Below are 15,283 nucleotides of genomic sequence, written 5' to 3' on the forward strand. Positions count from 1 at the left end.
TACACAAGCTCAATGTGAGCTCAAATGTGATGCGTCTATGTCTCTCTGCTTTGAGCAATGTCATGTTTGAGCATCACAAGGAGCTATACCATTCCCTTTGGCTATATTTCTGTGTTACACCCAGATTATTACACACATCATTGCTCAATAGACTAAACTTCCAGATGAAATTAGAAACAACTTTGGCTAAAAGAAGATCTCAATGTGAGTAAGGAGGGGTGGATGATGAGTGGAGGGATGCAGGAAGGGAAGAAAAGGGAGAGAGGGTCAGGGGAGGAATGAAGGGGGTGTGGAGGACAGGGGCGTGTGTATCTGGTGTCCTGTGAGCTACTCCGAGAGTAAAGATGAACGGGAGAGAGTGAGAGTGTAAGCTCGCCAAGCAAAGCAGACAAAAACGTGGAAACAGTCTTCTAGCCCCTTCCTCTCTTCCTGTTTCAGCCTGATCTGTGTTATAACAGCGAAGGACCTTCTGCGCAGTTAGCTTCAATGGAAGGTTTCACATTTGAGGAGCTACATTACTTTTTATGTCAATCCACTTTCTATCGTCCTACCTTTCGCTGGCAATGCTTTTGGCTTCTTGGATGTTGAGAATCAAAACAGAAGCAGCAAACAACCAACAGTAGCCCAGCAACAGAGAATCCCTTTGGTCTTACAGGAATCACAACCAATCGAAACCTCCTCGTAACAAAGTTTTAATTCTTCCTCAGCGCCAGCCTCTCCCATCATGGCTTGGCCTGAAGGCTCACTGACCGGGCTGCTGTACCTGACTGACCACTCTCTGTGCCACACCAGGTGTATCTAAGGCTATATACACATTCCCCGGGGCGGCGTGAGACGGTGACTTGGCCCTATCACATGTCCTCTCTGAAAACCACACACTCTGGATACCAAATATGCCAGCGGGATGCCAGGGGTTGGTGTTGGCATCAGCAGCCGGGCTGGCAAGAGTTTACTTTACTTCATATTTTGCCTGGCCATCTCCATCCCAGCTCCGTGTCAACTCCCCAGCCGGAGCAACAAACCAAATGTGTGTATACTCTCACTCTGTTTCATACCAAATTGACGACTGCGTTCAAACTGATATAATTGAGGTGGTTGTAGCCATTAGGTGTGGGATTGACATTAAGTGGCTGAGCTTTGAATTTTTGTAATTCATTATTACAATTTCATTAAACCTATATTTAACTAGACAAGTCAGTTAAGAACAAATTCTTATTTACAATGACAGCCTTTCACACTTACCCTTCCTTTTCCAGGAAGGGTAAGTGTGAAATGACACACCAATTCCTCTTTTGCTTTTATAGCGAGAAAATAGACAGAGCAGTGCTAACCCACTGGGCACAGACGTCATTTCAACATCTAGTTTTGATTTACATTTGGTTGAGTTATCAACTAACGTGAATACAATGTGAAATCAACAAAACATTTATTTGGATTTAGATTAAAAGTTTTGTGGGAAAAAATGACAAAATTCCCTTGTTGTTGACGACTTTTAGCAAATCCAATCAGTTTTCCATGTTGATTCAATGTCAACACAGATTTTTCTGTTGTTGAAATGACATGGAAACAACACCGATTCAACCAGTTTTCGCCCGGTGGGAAGTAATCATCAAGCATCCTCTTCACAAAAATTCTGCTCTGGCAGGCAAGTTTACTGTAGCAGAGGGCCTGTGCTGCTCAGGCCAGCCATTTGTTGTTTATCGGCTATGGAGCACAACGTCACACACCACACACAGAGGAGGGAGCCTCTCCAGCAGAGATGCATTATGGGGCATGAGAGCGAGAGGGGGTAACCATCACAAAAGTGAGGCGGGATACTGGCTATGCTCCCCTGGTGTCCCTTTTCACACTTCAACAGCTTTCTCCCACCTCTCCTATCCTCACCCACAGCGGGACAGGCTTTGTGAAGCTCGGAGTCTGTCTCTTGCTCTGTCTGGCAGTAAGTTTAGCAGGAGAGAGCCAGAACAGAGGCCAATGTAGCTCAGGCAGCCTCAGCCCCCCACCCTCATGCCCCCAGGTCTCCTCTCCCCGCCAGCCACAGCAGGGTCGACTGGCCTTACAGGTCAAAGGACTCTGGTCAGGCCAGGAAGCCCTCAGGTCACACAGTCCTGCCTCAAATGAGGAGGAATGCACATGACCAAGGAATATTAGGAATCTACCAACAGAATGGAGGTTAGCGCCTGCCACCAGGGAATTTTAAATGACAGCACTATTACCACACCCCTGTACACCCGCGCTCCTTCACCTACCCCACCCCTGCTCCCCTCCTGATGAAAGCCAGGTGTGGGAACCAGCTGTGGCCCAGCCTGCCTGCCTGTGTTTGGACTGAGCTGAGCACCCCTCCACCTCGCCACTGCACTGCTCTACCCCCCAGAACCACACAGAAGGGCCGCCTGGCCTGGCTCTGCTTCCTCAGTTTGCATTTGAGCACCACATTCTGCCTGGATTAACAGATATTTTATGTCGGGGACCTGCAAGGCCCTGGGATGCTGACTGGGCTGTGGGAAACTAACCTGGGTTGAAGGGGGAAATCACAGGATGATATTTCACTACCTTTGCATAGCAGCTCCACGCAAATGTTAGGTGGAATATACTGCCACAGGGCAGTAGGGAACTATGGAAGGGTTGGAAAAGAGACATTGAGCTACATTTAGATTGACAGACCCAGTCAAATGCTGTCTATCAATCATAATCAGTGGTTGAGGTATTTTTGTATGGGCTGGTTTTTCCAGATAGGCTGACTGACTCACATACAGGCCTTGACTCAAATATTTTAAATGAACTTTACTGCAAGTGCAGGTACTCAGATATACCTAAATTAATAATGCTTCTGTGAAAGATTCTGTGTAGACATCAACCTCTGCTCTTACTCATACTGATTAGGCTGAGAAAATAACCAGAAAAAAAAACATTTGAAGGAGTTCTCTCTCAAGTCAGAATTGACCAGAAAGACAGGTCACTCACCACTTCTGTGTTTGTGATTTTGGCCAGCAGGTCTGTAAGACTGTCCCCCCACTGAGACTGGTCACCCGAGTCCAGCTGAAGCCCACAGATAGCCGCTCCAACACTGCCCGTGGCGATCATCGATGGGGGGTACATTGCGAAATTGAAGTCTGTGGGAGGACAAAAAACATGCTGAAGTCATATGACTTTCTAAGACTACATGGCTGTAATGGAGGACACACTTGTCTGTCTGATCAGTCAAACTGATTTTAAAAAGGTACCCAGCAATAAAGCTATAAAACATGTCAATTTTCATGAGCATATATATATATATATATATATATATATATATATATATATGCTCAACAGCAAAGGCCTCTACATTTAGTGAGTGAGTGAGATGTGAATAGTTTTCTTATGTTCACAATTGACACAATAGGGGTACAGACAGACACGTTCCCCCTAGAGACAATCTCATAGGCTAATCTGGTGGTCATAAATAATCGCCTTTAGCACTGGCTCCCACTAATGACTAGGACCCTGGGTAATGAGGGTTCACTTGGCTTGTAAAGGAGCTGAAAGGCAAACCCTTCCACCCCGCTGCCCCTCTACCCCCCTGTCCCAGTCAACCTCCCGGTCCGGCCCCTTTTCTTCCAGCTCCTGAGTAAACCGTGTGCTGTCTGAAAAAAGCCCCATAGCGCTTGGAAAGGGTGGAATAAAGAGCCACAGTCCCTCTGCCAATGCTCACTGCTGTAGGTCCTTTTCCACGTGTGGTCGCAGGCGTGCGTCTCAAAGACCAATAACCTTGTTAGCTCCCCTCACTGTCATTCATAATGCAAATAAGATAGCTTGTGAACAGGCCACTGGCCACCAGGAAGGCCACTGGCAGAGAGGAAAAGATTTTAAAAACTCCTAGGTTAAGACTCCTTCAGGGTCATTCCACGAAAAGAGTGCCTTTTGCATCCCTTTGATATTTTAAGTAGAAATGGTGCACCAATATTTCATTTTAAAAGCCTGTTATATTAAACAAAGATTCCTTTAAAGTGGAACTGACAGCATTTTAGCAACATGAAAGATGATTACAATCTGTTCATATACACCCCCTGGAAGACTAACACTTTTTGAAAATATTTTCTGACATGTGACCACTTAGATATGGTCATTTTCCCATTTTCATCAATTCTTAGAATGTTTTGCAATTACGTATAGTTAAGGCATTTGTGAAAATACTATAGCAATATAGAGTGGGAAAGTAACCATGTGTTTGGACAATTAATAGACACTGCAGTAAATAAAACCTAATAAAAACATCTGTCTCGTCCTGGACCGGAGTCTACGCAGATCGCTGCGCTATAGCCAATCAAAAATACACTCTTAGAAAAAAGGGATCCAAAAGGGTTCTTTGGCTGTCCCCGTAGGAGAACCTTTTTTGGTTCCAGGTAGAACCCTGTTGGGTTCCATGTAGAACACTCTGTGGAAAGGGTTTTTACATGGAACGGAAAAGGGTTCTTTAAAAGGGTGTCCAATGGGGAGAGCCAAAGAACACTTTTTTTTTTTTTTTTTTTTACAAGAGTGTACAAACAACCATGAAAAGGTAAGCGCTCTCTCCCTCAGTTATGCACATCAACAACAAGATCAACAACTAATGCTCGCCAGAGCAAGATGATCTAACATCTAATGGAACATTAGATAAACCCTCTCAAACTTTTTCTGCTCGTTGGCCATCAAAATTGCACTGATAAATGATAGGGAATAGTAACTTCATTGCCCTTACAGAGCTGGTTAGGCAGTTTGCATGTTATCTAGAGTGTTCGTGACTAACTATTACTTTTTTGCCTTGGTTTACTGAGACCGGTCCTATTCAGCAGGTGTTGCATGTTCATTAAGTGATTTTGTGCTCTGGCACACTCAGACGAGAGTGCTCTGAAATCAGAGTAGATAGCCTGAGCGAATTTGTAAATGCAAGAGATATGCTAACTGGATAACAGTTGCTAGCTAACCAAATGACACTTGTGTCTCTAGCTGTGTAGCCACCAAAAAAAGTAAGTTACTCACCTACTCTTCCAATGACATGATATCATGACATGATAACATTAGGCTTTGTACTTTTAGCTTGCCCCCTAAATAAATACGCTAGCCTACTAGCAACGTTATGACTGACTTGTGATCATTGACCTTGCTAGTTTGAATGTATTGACATTCCTAGTCTTCGTTACATTCGTCCGGTTTTGTAAAAAATATTGTGTAATTGAAACTGAAACAAATGTATTGTTGAATTATATGAATCATGCATTGAACAGCATCTATCTATTCTGACAACAATGCCTTAATGAACGTCATGGAATGTTGAGTCAACCGATTTTAAAAGCTCTTATAAAGTTGGTTTTGTAGCATAAACTGGGAGTTTGATATTTTTGACTGATATGAATGACTTTTTCCAAGTTGTTAGATGCTATTTCAATTTTAATATAGACCACATGGAGAATTCAATAAATCAGATGTTTTATATGAATAAAGACTTTCTAAAGTCCAACAATTGTGCATTTTGACATGGCTCTCTGTGCACCCCTCTGTGCACCCCTCTGTGCCTTCTAGGAAGATTTCAACCCACTTTACCCCAGAATGTCTCCAAGTTTTCACCATCATTTTAAAGCCCTAGTTATTTTGTTGCTTTGACAAAGTTATTTCTGAAGATGATTAATTATTTCATATGATTAGTGATTAATATACGTCTGTCCCTCATTTTAAGGTCAACCCAGTTATGTGAACTGAATTCTCGTTTTGTGGTAAAGCATAATAATAATAATAATAATAATATATGCCATTTAGCAGACGCTTTTATCCAAAGCGACTTACAGTCATGTGTGCATACATTCTACGTATGGGTGGTCCCGGGGATCGAACCCACTACCCTGGCGTTACAAGCGCCATGCTCTACCAACTGAGCTACAGAAGGACCATAACACTGTTACCCATATATAGACTAGAAATGTTTTAACAATTAACATTTTCCTGTGAAGCTTGGGTTCAATTTTCACTCCCTGTTGCACAAGAAGCTTTCATTCCCCATGTAACAAGGGGATTAATGGCTGATTTAAGATTAAATCGTCAACCCTGTTGCAGCCAACCCTGTTACTTTAACAGCCACTTACTATAGTAATATTCTGAGATGGGAAAACAAGTTTTTTTTATGATGAATGTGTGCTCTTTATGGCAGAATGTAAAAATGAGGTGAAATCAACCGTTGTTTCTTTTACCAAGTTACACTTCTCAGAAGTCCCTGAATTGCTTAAACAACTGTTCTACTCCTTTAATTTGTCTGTCTGCTCTCTGCCCCCCCTTTCCACATTTTCAATACCTTCCCCCTATTGCTCCACTCCCCCTGTCTCTCTCTGTCTCTCTCACTAATCTTTTACCATATTTTTTAATATATATATATATATTTTTAGAAACAAGCTCCTCTGAATGGCACAGATGCCCAGCTCTTTGTTGCAGCCAGTGATTTGTATTTGCGACAATTTTTTGTGTGCATATTAATTGGGTGCAGCCAGTAGCTGAGAGAGGATAAGCAGGAGAGTGTGGCTCCATTGTCTGAAGTCATCACCTCATTTCACCCAATTGAGAGACCCGGCAACAGACCCTCTCCGCTGATACCAATTCAATCCGACAACTGTACAAAGAGCAGTAGAGGGGGGGACTGTGGTTCTGGGGAGAGTAGGGACAAGGGGGCGAGAAGGGACAAGGGGGAGAGTTGTGGGTGGGGGGCATTGCTCTGCTGCACATCGCTCTCTAGTCTGTGTCCAGACCCTTCTGAGTTTTTGGAAGAAGAAAAGAGTCGGTCTCCCTCCCACGTCCTCACACCTCCATCCACAGCTATTCCTCTGTAGCTGTGCCACCTTTGGGCTTGAGGAGTGGACAGAGCCATAGAGAAACAGCCGATGCATTAACATATTGCCATATTCAATAGCAAAAGCAAACTGTGTGTGCAATGGCTCTGAAGGGGAGTTTCTCTTTTTCTCTCTCCAAATCAAAGAGGTAGGTCCTTTGAGAGCTGCTGGAGCAGCCCCTCGCTGCCTTTTTAACATGCAGAGCCAGAAGCGTTCTCATCTTGTGGCTCAGTGTTGACAAATAAATGAACTTATTATACACCCCTGTGTTAGCTGCTGGTCGACTGCCACGGGCTGATTTATTAATGACAACCTCCACAAAACAGGAAAGAGGGCACAGAGCCCTGAGCACCACATCAGCACTTTACCAGCACAGCTTTTTATAGTGAAAAAGGGACAAAGACATATATGTGTATACACACACACACACACACTAAGCCTAAGTTGAGCAGTAAGCTGAATTTTGGCCCCGGAGGACAAGACAGGTCTGTTGCAGAACAAGGGTCATCGACGGAGGCTGCCACTCTGGGGCTGGTGGGCCAGTGGTGAGTGCTGTGTATGGGGGGGAAGAATGGCTGTATTTCAGGCTAGCCTAATTGATATTCATGCTGAGGATAAAATGTGTATGTAGCCGAGTGGGGACGCCTGCAATGGAAAGCTCACTGTGAGTAGCGGCTGACTGGCCCTGCCTGCAGGTCTCTCACCCCCTTCAATGCCCCCCCCCATCCCCTCCAGAACATCCATCCCCAGGCCTCCACTCCACTCTGCTCACCCAGCCTGCCTGCCTGCCATGCTCACCAGGGCCAACTCCTGGGTGGGTGAGATACACTGTATACACATTTAACTTGTAAATTTATAAAAGCTGGAAACTTGAGTTTTTTTTCTTGTGCAATAAATCAATAGACTGTTCTATACAGATGCAAAGTTTGTGTGTTTTTCACTGGGTTCCATTTTGAGGACCTGGGCCGTGTTGATTGATTAAGGTCATAGACAAACATCATTTTGAGACTGGCATTATGCTGTTTCTCACCACTAATGGAGTGGACCAGGTAGTCAAAAAACAACATTTACAGACGTAGCTTACAGTCTGGCTAAACCGCTCTCGGTCAGAGAGGAGAGGCACTACAAACATCTGTGAACCTCCTGACTTTTATTGCAGTATGTCTTACTACTGTTGCATAGAAAGTGAGAGTTAATTTTCTAGGAAAGAATCATCTGACATTCTTATCTTGGCAGGTTTCTTAACTTTGCTTATTCCATAAGAACACATCTACTCCAATTTTTTAGAAGAAATGGTTTGGGTCACCACGGCACAGCCTCAAAGGCACATTGATTTGCCAGAAGCAAAAACAGGAATCCTCCTTAACGGTTGGATCCTGTAACAACTTGCTTCAGTGTTGCACCACCGAGACCCAGAGACTTGAGCAACAGCACTCAGGCCTGGCGTGGGAGGAAGCAGACCCCTCTGAACTGGAAGAACATGAATTGGCAGCTTTAGTTTGGAGCCCAGTTAGAATCCCTCATCCATGACTTTCTGTAGTTGAGTTTCGTTTCCAGACAGTATTTGACCGATAAAATTGTATAAACAGCTGAGGAATAGCCGACCGACGCATCTTTACCTAGAAACTCCAGCTGTGCTCAGGGAGACTTCTTGTGTTATGAGAACATCATTCATGTCAAACTCAAAACCCACCAGCCACTAACATTTACTTTACTTCCAAACCTCAGATGTTATTTTCAGTGGTTAATCTGTGCCCTTAGAAAATCACTTCCTGTTGAGACAACTGCAACGTCCACACATTCATTGTTTGGCTTTATGGTGGATGTTAAAAAGGCCAGCCCTTACGGTATGTTTCGACCAGAAGTGGTGCCTCCGCTTGACATCACTACAACTCCAAAAATTGGCAGCTTCGTGGGCGTGGGTCTAGGCGTGAATCTATTCAAGTAAATAATTATTAAAAATGTATTAGCTAGCTACATGAGACCACAGTGTGTAGGCTAATGAACTGATCGTTAGCTAGCTAACCAACTTTACATACTACAGCTAGTTAACTTCATATTAGCTTGTTATCATGGTGTAAGCCTATTTATCATTGTAAATTAAAAACTTGTGCTCCAAATGTGTTTGTAGATAACAGCAATGGAAGAGGGTGAAAGGATTTTCTGCTCCAGCTTTCAGAAAAGGGAGTAGGTATACTAGTTAGATAGGGCAGGTTGTGCGATGAGATCATTTTTTATTTTACCTTTATTTAACCAGGCAAGTCAGTTAAGAACAAATTCTTATTTTCTATGACGGCCTAGGAACAGTGGGTTAACTGCCTGTTCAGGGGCAGAACGACAGATTTGTACCTTGTCAGCTCGGGGGTTTGAACTTGCAACCTTACGGTTACTAGTCCAACGCTCTAACTACTAGGCTACCCTGCCGCCCCGGCAAATATCTCTAGTTGATGCAAATATCTCTAGTTTTAATCCCTAGACAGGAAAACTATGAAAACAGAAAGAGATAATAGTCAGGGCTATCTAATTGTAATACAATTATGCCTTTTTCTTTGTGATGTCTGTCCTCAGATAAGGAGAGCTGTGAAAGCCTGTCTGCAGATGAGGTCCCAGTGAATGTCCCAAGAGACTGCTGGCACATCCTTGTATGTCAGGGGCTGAATGTGTACTTATGTTAACAAATGTTGTATACAACAATACAGTTAAAAGTCACACACAAATTATAGGCTACAAACATATTACAACTGTAGCAGGCCAATCCTTCTTCTGCAGGTACACTGTATGCTGGGTGTGCAGACTTCTGTTACAGCCCGACACTAACACACCTGATTAAACTAATCAAACCTAATGAATTGATCATGTGTATTATTGATGGGCTGAAATAGAAGCCTGCTCACCCAGTTGATCAGGGAGTAGAGCAAGGTTGCCAACTCTGGTATAAACATTTTGGTTCACCTGAAATTATGCTTGTGTCATAATAGCCTACTTACTAAGATATCTAACATTTCCAAAAGTTAGATTATTTGTACATTGAAATTATATTTTGATTCACTCAATGTTGATTCATGGAAGTGAAGTGTTTAAACTTGTTTAAAACATTATTCAAGATGAACTAGTGTCAATGTTCATTCATCACAGATCACAATTCTGCAATAAAAAGGTATGAAGGGGATCTGTCTCTAATTTGTGTTTCTATGTTGCTTTCTCAAATGAACATTACATTCTTGTCCAGTTGTGAGCCCTCTAATTTAAAATGGTACCAGTAGATAATGTATATGAGGCTAACCACAAGACAGATTTTCTACCACATTCTGACATGAAATTGTTTAGTGCAAATCCAACCCTTCCATTTTAGGTACTGTAAATGAAAATACAGAGCTGACAGTTTGTAGGCTACTTAAACTAAAAAAGTTAACTAATGTGGAGTGTTGTAATTCTACCTTGTGTATTTGCTGAGAATGATTTTGAAATACAGAGACAAAATCAGAATGTCAATGGGATGGAGGAGGATCGCAGAGATGTTGGTGTTGATGGTGGGTAAAAGAGAGATTTGCACGACAATGTTGGCAAGTCAACGCCACAATTTCCTTTTCCCAAAGTACCCATTCATGTGCATTTAGGCCTATGTATTTTACAGGAGGTGAGCTAATCATAATTGTCATGACACCAGTATAATTAAAGAGCCATAAACTATACTATATGAGAATCAGAATGTTAAGATACCATAATCCAATTGGTAGCATATTACATGGGACATTCATGCTTAGTGTATCATTTACAATGTTATAATGTGTGCTACTGGTGAGTTCTAACCTTTGGTAGGCACATTTCACAATACAATTTACTCAACACATTTACAAAATGGTGGCTTTGATCACAGTTTTGAGGTTTGGGTTGCTTCATGTTCATAGCTAGCTTAGCTAGCAGCACAAGCACACATCGTTGGGCAAATCTCTCTTCACCTACCATTAACACGAACAATTCACTACAATCCTCCATGCCATTGACCTTATTTTGTCTCTGTATTCGAGCAAAGTAAAATCATATTGAATTGGAAAAACAGACAGCGATGATTGGCTTTCCTACACCTTTTTTTGGTTGTACTTGCCCGGAACTAATGACAGACGCAACAGTGTTTCATGAAAGGAAGATTTTCCTCACATGATTGGTTAACGGCAGTGGTGGCCGCATGCAATTTGCATAAAGTAGAGCAGAGCTGAACCTTTTCTATAGCTCCGCTCACCTTCCCACAATCCTCTGCGCATTGCTCCACGTGCTCCCATTGAAAAGGAATGGGGTGGAACTTCGTCTGGTGAATTGGGAAGTGGTGGAAACCCTACCTTCGTCTGCAGTTTCAGCACCCCTGAACAAGGAGTTTGTTGTACTTACCCAACACCGCTTGTTTTCTTATTAGTGGTAGCTACAAGCCCCCCCCACTTGTATCAGCCAATCACAGTTTGCCGAAGCCCTGTGTAGCTCACTAAACCCCGCTTCTGCCGTCAGAGTGAGACAGACAGTGGTCAGAAGAGAATTAACTGTTTCTTAAAAGCATATGTATTTGACCTGTGTTTAGTGCGTGCATCTAAGTGTAAGTACTGTGACATGTCATGCTAGCCCGTTATGTTGTTTACCACATGCAGTGGCCACCCGTCATTCAGGGCAAAGCCTACAGCGCTCTGCTAGTGCCCTGTTCTACATGGCCCTCCCGGATCAGCCTGGAGTATTTTTCAGTGGAAGTCTGGCCGCCCCCAGGTTCTGATGTGGTGTTGATAACCACAGTGAGGTGAGGCTAGTTCAGGACATACCATTCTATGACACACCGTGTATCACATTCCTGTGTGCACACTGTGAGGAAGCTTCCTCTAGCCTCATGGATGGATGCTGCAGATTAATCAGACATCAATGGAGTTGGAGCGGACGGAGAGAGGAGGTTCATTAGTTGGAAGAGGAGGAGGAATCATTTGTGGAAGCTCTGACTAATCAAATCAGAAGCTTTCTCTGTCAACAAACACGGGTATAGAATTAAAGACCTACGCCATGCAGTCCCAGTGGATTCTGATTCCCACCTCTAGTAAAGTAGTCAGATGGAGCTGATTATTAGACAGGTTCAGGCCTATCTGCTTCGTTCCCTAACTAGTGATGCGCGGGTTGACTCATAACCCGCAGTACCCACGGTTATATCCATGTGGATGAAGGGAAAGTGGGTGAAGGGCGGGTTGAATACAGAGAAAACAATACCTTAAAAAAGCCATAAATGTCATTCTTGTGCAATTTATATCTATAGGCTACATTGAGGTTTTCTTTAATTATTTTAGGCTGTCTGGCATTAGTGCATAAGCTTAAGATTTAGCGCCGAAAAGACTGCACGCCAATCGCCCAAAGGTTTTGGGAACGGGCAGATAAAGTTCCCATCAATCCACAGAGGCAAAAATAACAATGTCGGAAAAGCTGTGAAAGGAGGGTTGAAAATAAATGTTTGGGCTTTCCCATTTGGCTATGTTATGTGTGATGATTGTGAGGAGCTTTGCAAATTTGACAGTCACAAAACCGGGACATGTCAAGGGAACTGTAACCTACTGTTCAGATGGGTTAAATGGCAAATGAAATCTGGACACTGACTGTAGGTCTATAACCTCTCACATAGCCTTAATATTAACTTCAAAATACACAAAATGTGGGCAAGATTTTGACCTGGGAACTGGTGTGGAGAAATATGATTTTTCTTTCAGCCTCTTGAGAATTTGAATGCCACAGAGGTACTATCTTTATCAGCATCATAAAACTGATAGTATTTCAACCACATAAAATATGCATCCAAGCCGAACTGAAAACTTACCAGAAACATGTTGGGTTGTTTTCACAGCTTTATATTTCCTTAAAGGTAAAGGCTAGGTAAAGTCCCCCTTATCTCAGCTTGCTGGTCACCATAGCATCACCCACCTGTAGCACGCGCTCCAGCAGGTATATCTCTCTGGTCACCCCCAAAACCAATTCTTTCTTTGGCCGCCTCTCCTTCCAGTTCTCTGCTGCCAATGACTGGAACGAACTACAAAAATCTCTGAAACTGGAAAGACTTATCTCCCTCACTAGCTTTAAGCACCAACTGTCAGAGCAGCTCACAGATTACTGCACCTGTACATAGCCCAAACAACTACCTCTTTCCCTACTGTATTTATTTTATTTATTTATTTTGCGCCTTTGCACCCCATTATTTTTTATCTCTACTTTGCACATTCTTCCACTGCAAATCTACCATTCCAGTGTTTTACTTGCTATATTGTATTTACTTTGCCACCATGGCCTTTTTTTGCCTTTATCTCACCTCATTTGCTCACATCGTATATAAACTTGTTTATACTGTATTATTGACTGTATGTTCGTTTTTACTCCATGTGTAACTCTGTCGTTGTATGTGTCGAACTGCTTTGCTTTGTCTTGGCCAGGTCGCAATTGTAAATGAGAACTTGTTCTCAACTTGCCTACCTGGTTAAATAAAGGTGAAATATATATATTTTTTAAACGGTCAAATTGATCGTTCCAGTCTTGTTTTGTTTTCGAATTGCATTTTCTCCCTGGCCGCTAAACATCTTTGCTCCCTGAAAGAAGATGACAGAAAAGTTTACCGATGTCAACTAGATTGAAGCATTCATTCTATCGATGTATGACATTCTGGTGAGCAAGGGTTTATTTAGTCTTCTTAGGGTAACATGCACTGAGTATACCAAACATTAGGAACACCTTCCTAATTCGTTGGGATATGGACTCCACAAGATTTTGAATGTGTTCCACAGGGGTGCTGGCCCATATTGACTCCAATGCTTCCCACAGTTGTGTCAAGTTGGCTGGATGTCCTTTGGGTGGTGGACCATTCTTGATACACACAAGAAACTGTTGAGCATGAAAAACCCAGCAGCATTGCAGTTCTTGACACAAACCGGTGCACCTGGCACCTACTACCATACCACGTTCAAAGCTACTTAAATATTTTGTCTTGCCCATTCACCCTCTGAATGGCACACATACACAATCCATGTCTCAATTGTCTCAAGACTTAAAAATAATTTTTTAACCTGTCTCCTCCCCTTCATCTACACAGATTGATGTGGATTTAACAAGTGACATCAATAAGGGATCATAGCTTTCACCTGATCTTTGTACACTCGGTGTATAATGACAGAAGAGAAGCTGCATATATCTAATTATAGACAAGGGGACTAAGAAATAGTCTACCAAAATGTTGCAAATTATAAGCAGAAACATATCTAAAAAAAGAGAACAAAAAATCCTGCACCCTCACTCAAAAAATCGTTCCACCGTCTTTGACTGTAGCCCAAAAATGTTTTCATTTTTGTAGGTTTGGGTCGGGTGTGGGCCTTTCACTTTATCACAAGTCGGGCAGTTGCGGATTGGTTATTAGGAATTACGGGCTGGTGCGGGTGAACCAACAGCTGACCCGCGCACCACTATCCCCAACCCCTCCTTTACCTCTATTGAAAGAACGGGACAGGAGACCAGGGGGAAACAAGTGGACAAGAAGTGCTTGATGTCTCTGTGGAAGAAGGAGGCCATAATCTCCCTTAATGGGCTTGTTTCTCCACCATTATCCTGTAGGCTTCCCTGGGGAGACGTTGGTGATTCCTATGGAGTGCCCCCGCTGTGCTGACCCTTACATGCCTCTGCATATGAAATGTAGAGCAGGCTCTTTGTCTCCTTTCTCCCAGCCTGTAGCCGAGCCCTAGACCATTTGCATAGTGCTGAATGGACCCTCCCTCATTATTAATTAATACTAAACCAGCCTGCGCCTCCAGGCCCACAGCCACCTGACCAAATCCCCACAAAGTGCCTCAAACAGAACTTTTCCATCAAAAGAGAGGAACCATTAAAAATTAGAGCCTTTTTTTCTCTCCACCTCTCCTCTCTCTCACTTAATCAAATACAGAAGGGTTGGTTTATGCACATTTTCCAAGAAGAGGTTGTGGAGGTGGGGGTGAGTTGAATCACTTCTATGCATGAAATACTGAGACCCCAGGAGATCTGTTGTCAACTGTCTTGCAAATAGCAAAGCCCTAGAAACTTCCTCCTCCAGCTTCACCTTCTAAGCATGTCTGGAGGGAGATTCTCAGGGAGGAATCTCACAAGATAGTTGAGTTGATTTATGTCTGGGAACATTGCACAAAATGGGTTTTGAATTCCCAGAGATCTTCAGATGCACCAAATTGTTCAACATGCTCTTTGCCTACATATGAATCTGAAATCTGAGGAGTATGAAGACAAAATAGCCTGCTGCTTATCCTAGTTATCTGCAACAAGGCTTCCTTCTACAAGACATCTCCCTCCACAAGACTCATAAATGTATATCCACTGCCTCACTGAAGCAATTGTGGACCAAGTGCACTGGGAGCATTGTGCAATGTTGCTTTGGGAATAGGTCTAATCACTGACACAGTCGTTCCCTT

At 43.0% G+C, this 15,283-nt stretch overlaps 1 protein-coding gene across 4 annotated transcripts in view; it reads right to left on the minus strand.

Annotated features, from left to right (window-relative positions):
• The window catches only part of LOC118395861 (G1/S-specific cyclin-D2-like), a 282,011-nt gene that overhangs the window by 11,633 nt on the left and 255,095 nt on the right, over window positions 1-15,283 (minus strand). For all 4 annotated transcript variants that reach the window (XM_035789843.2, XM_052466070.1, XM_035789844.2 and 1 more), the window contains one exon: window positions 2,965-3,113. In XM_035789843.2, the coding sequence (XP_035645736.1) occupies window positions 2,965-3,113 (149 nt within the window). The remainder of the gene's footprint in view (window positions 1-2,964; window positions 3,114-15,283) is intronic.

This window comes from Oncorhynchus keta, chromosome 17 (genome assembly GCF_023373465.1).
Source record: "Oncorhynchus keta strain PuntledgeMale-10-30-2019 chromosome 17, Oket_V2, whole genome shotgun sequence".
Lineage (NCBI taxonomy): Eukaryota > Metazoa > Chordata > Actinopteri > Salmoniformes > Salmonidae > Oncorhynchus > Oncorhynchus keta.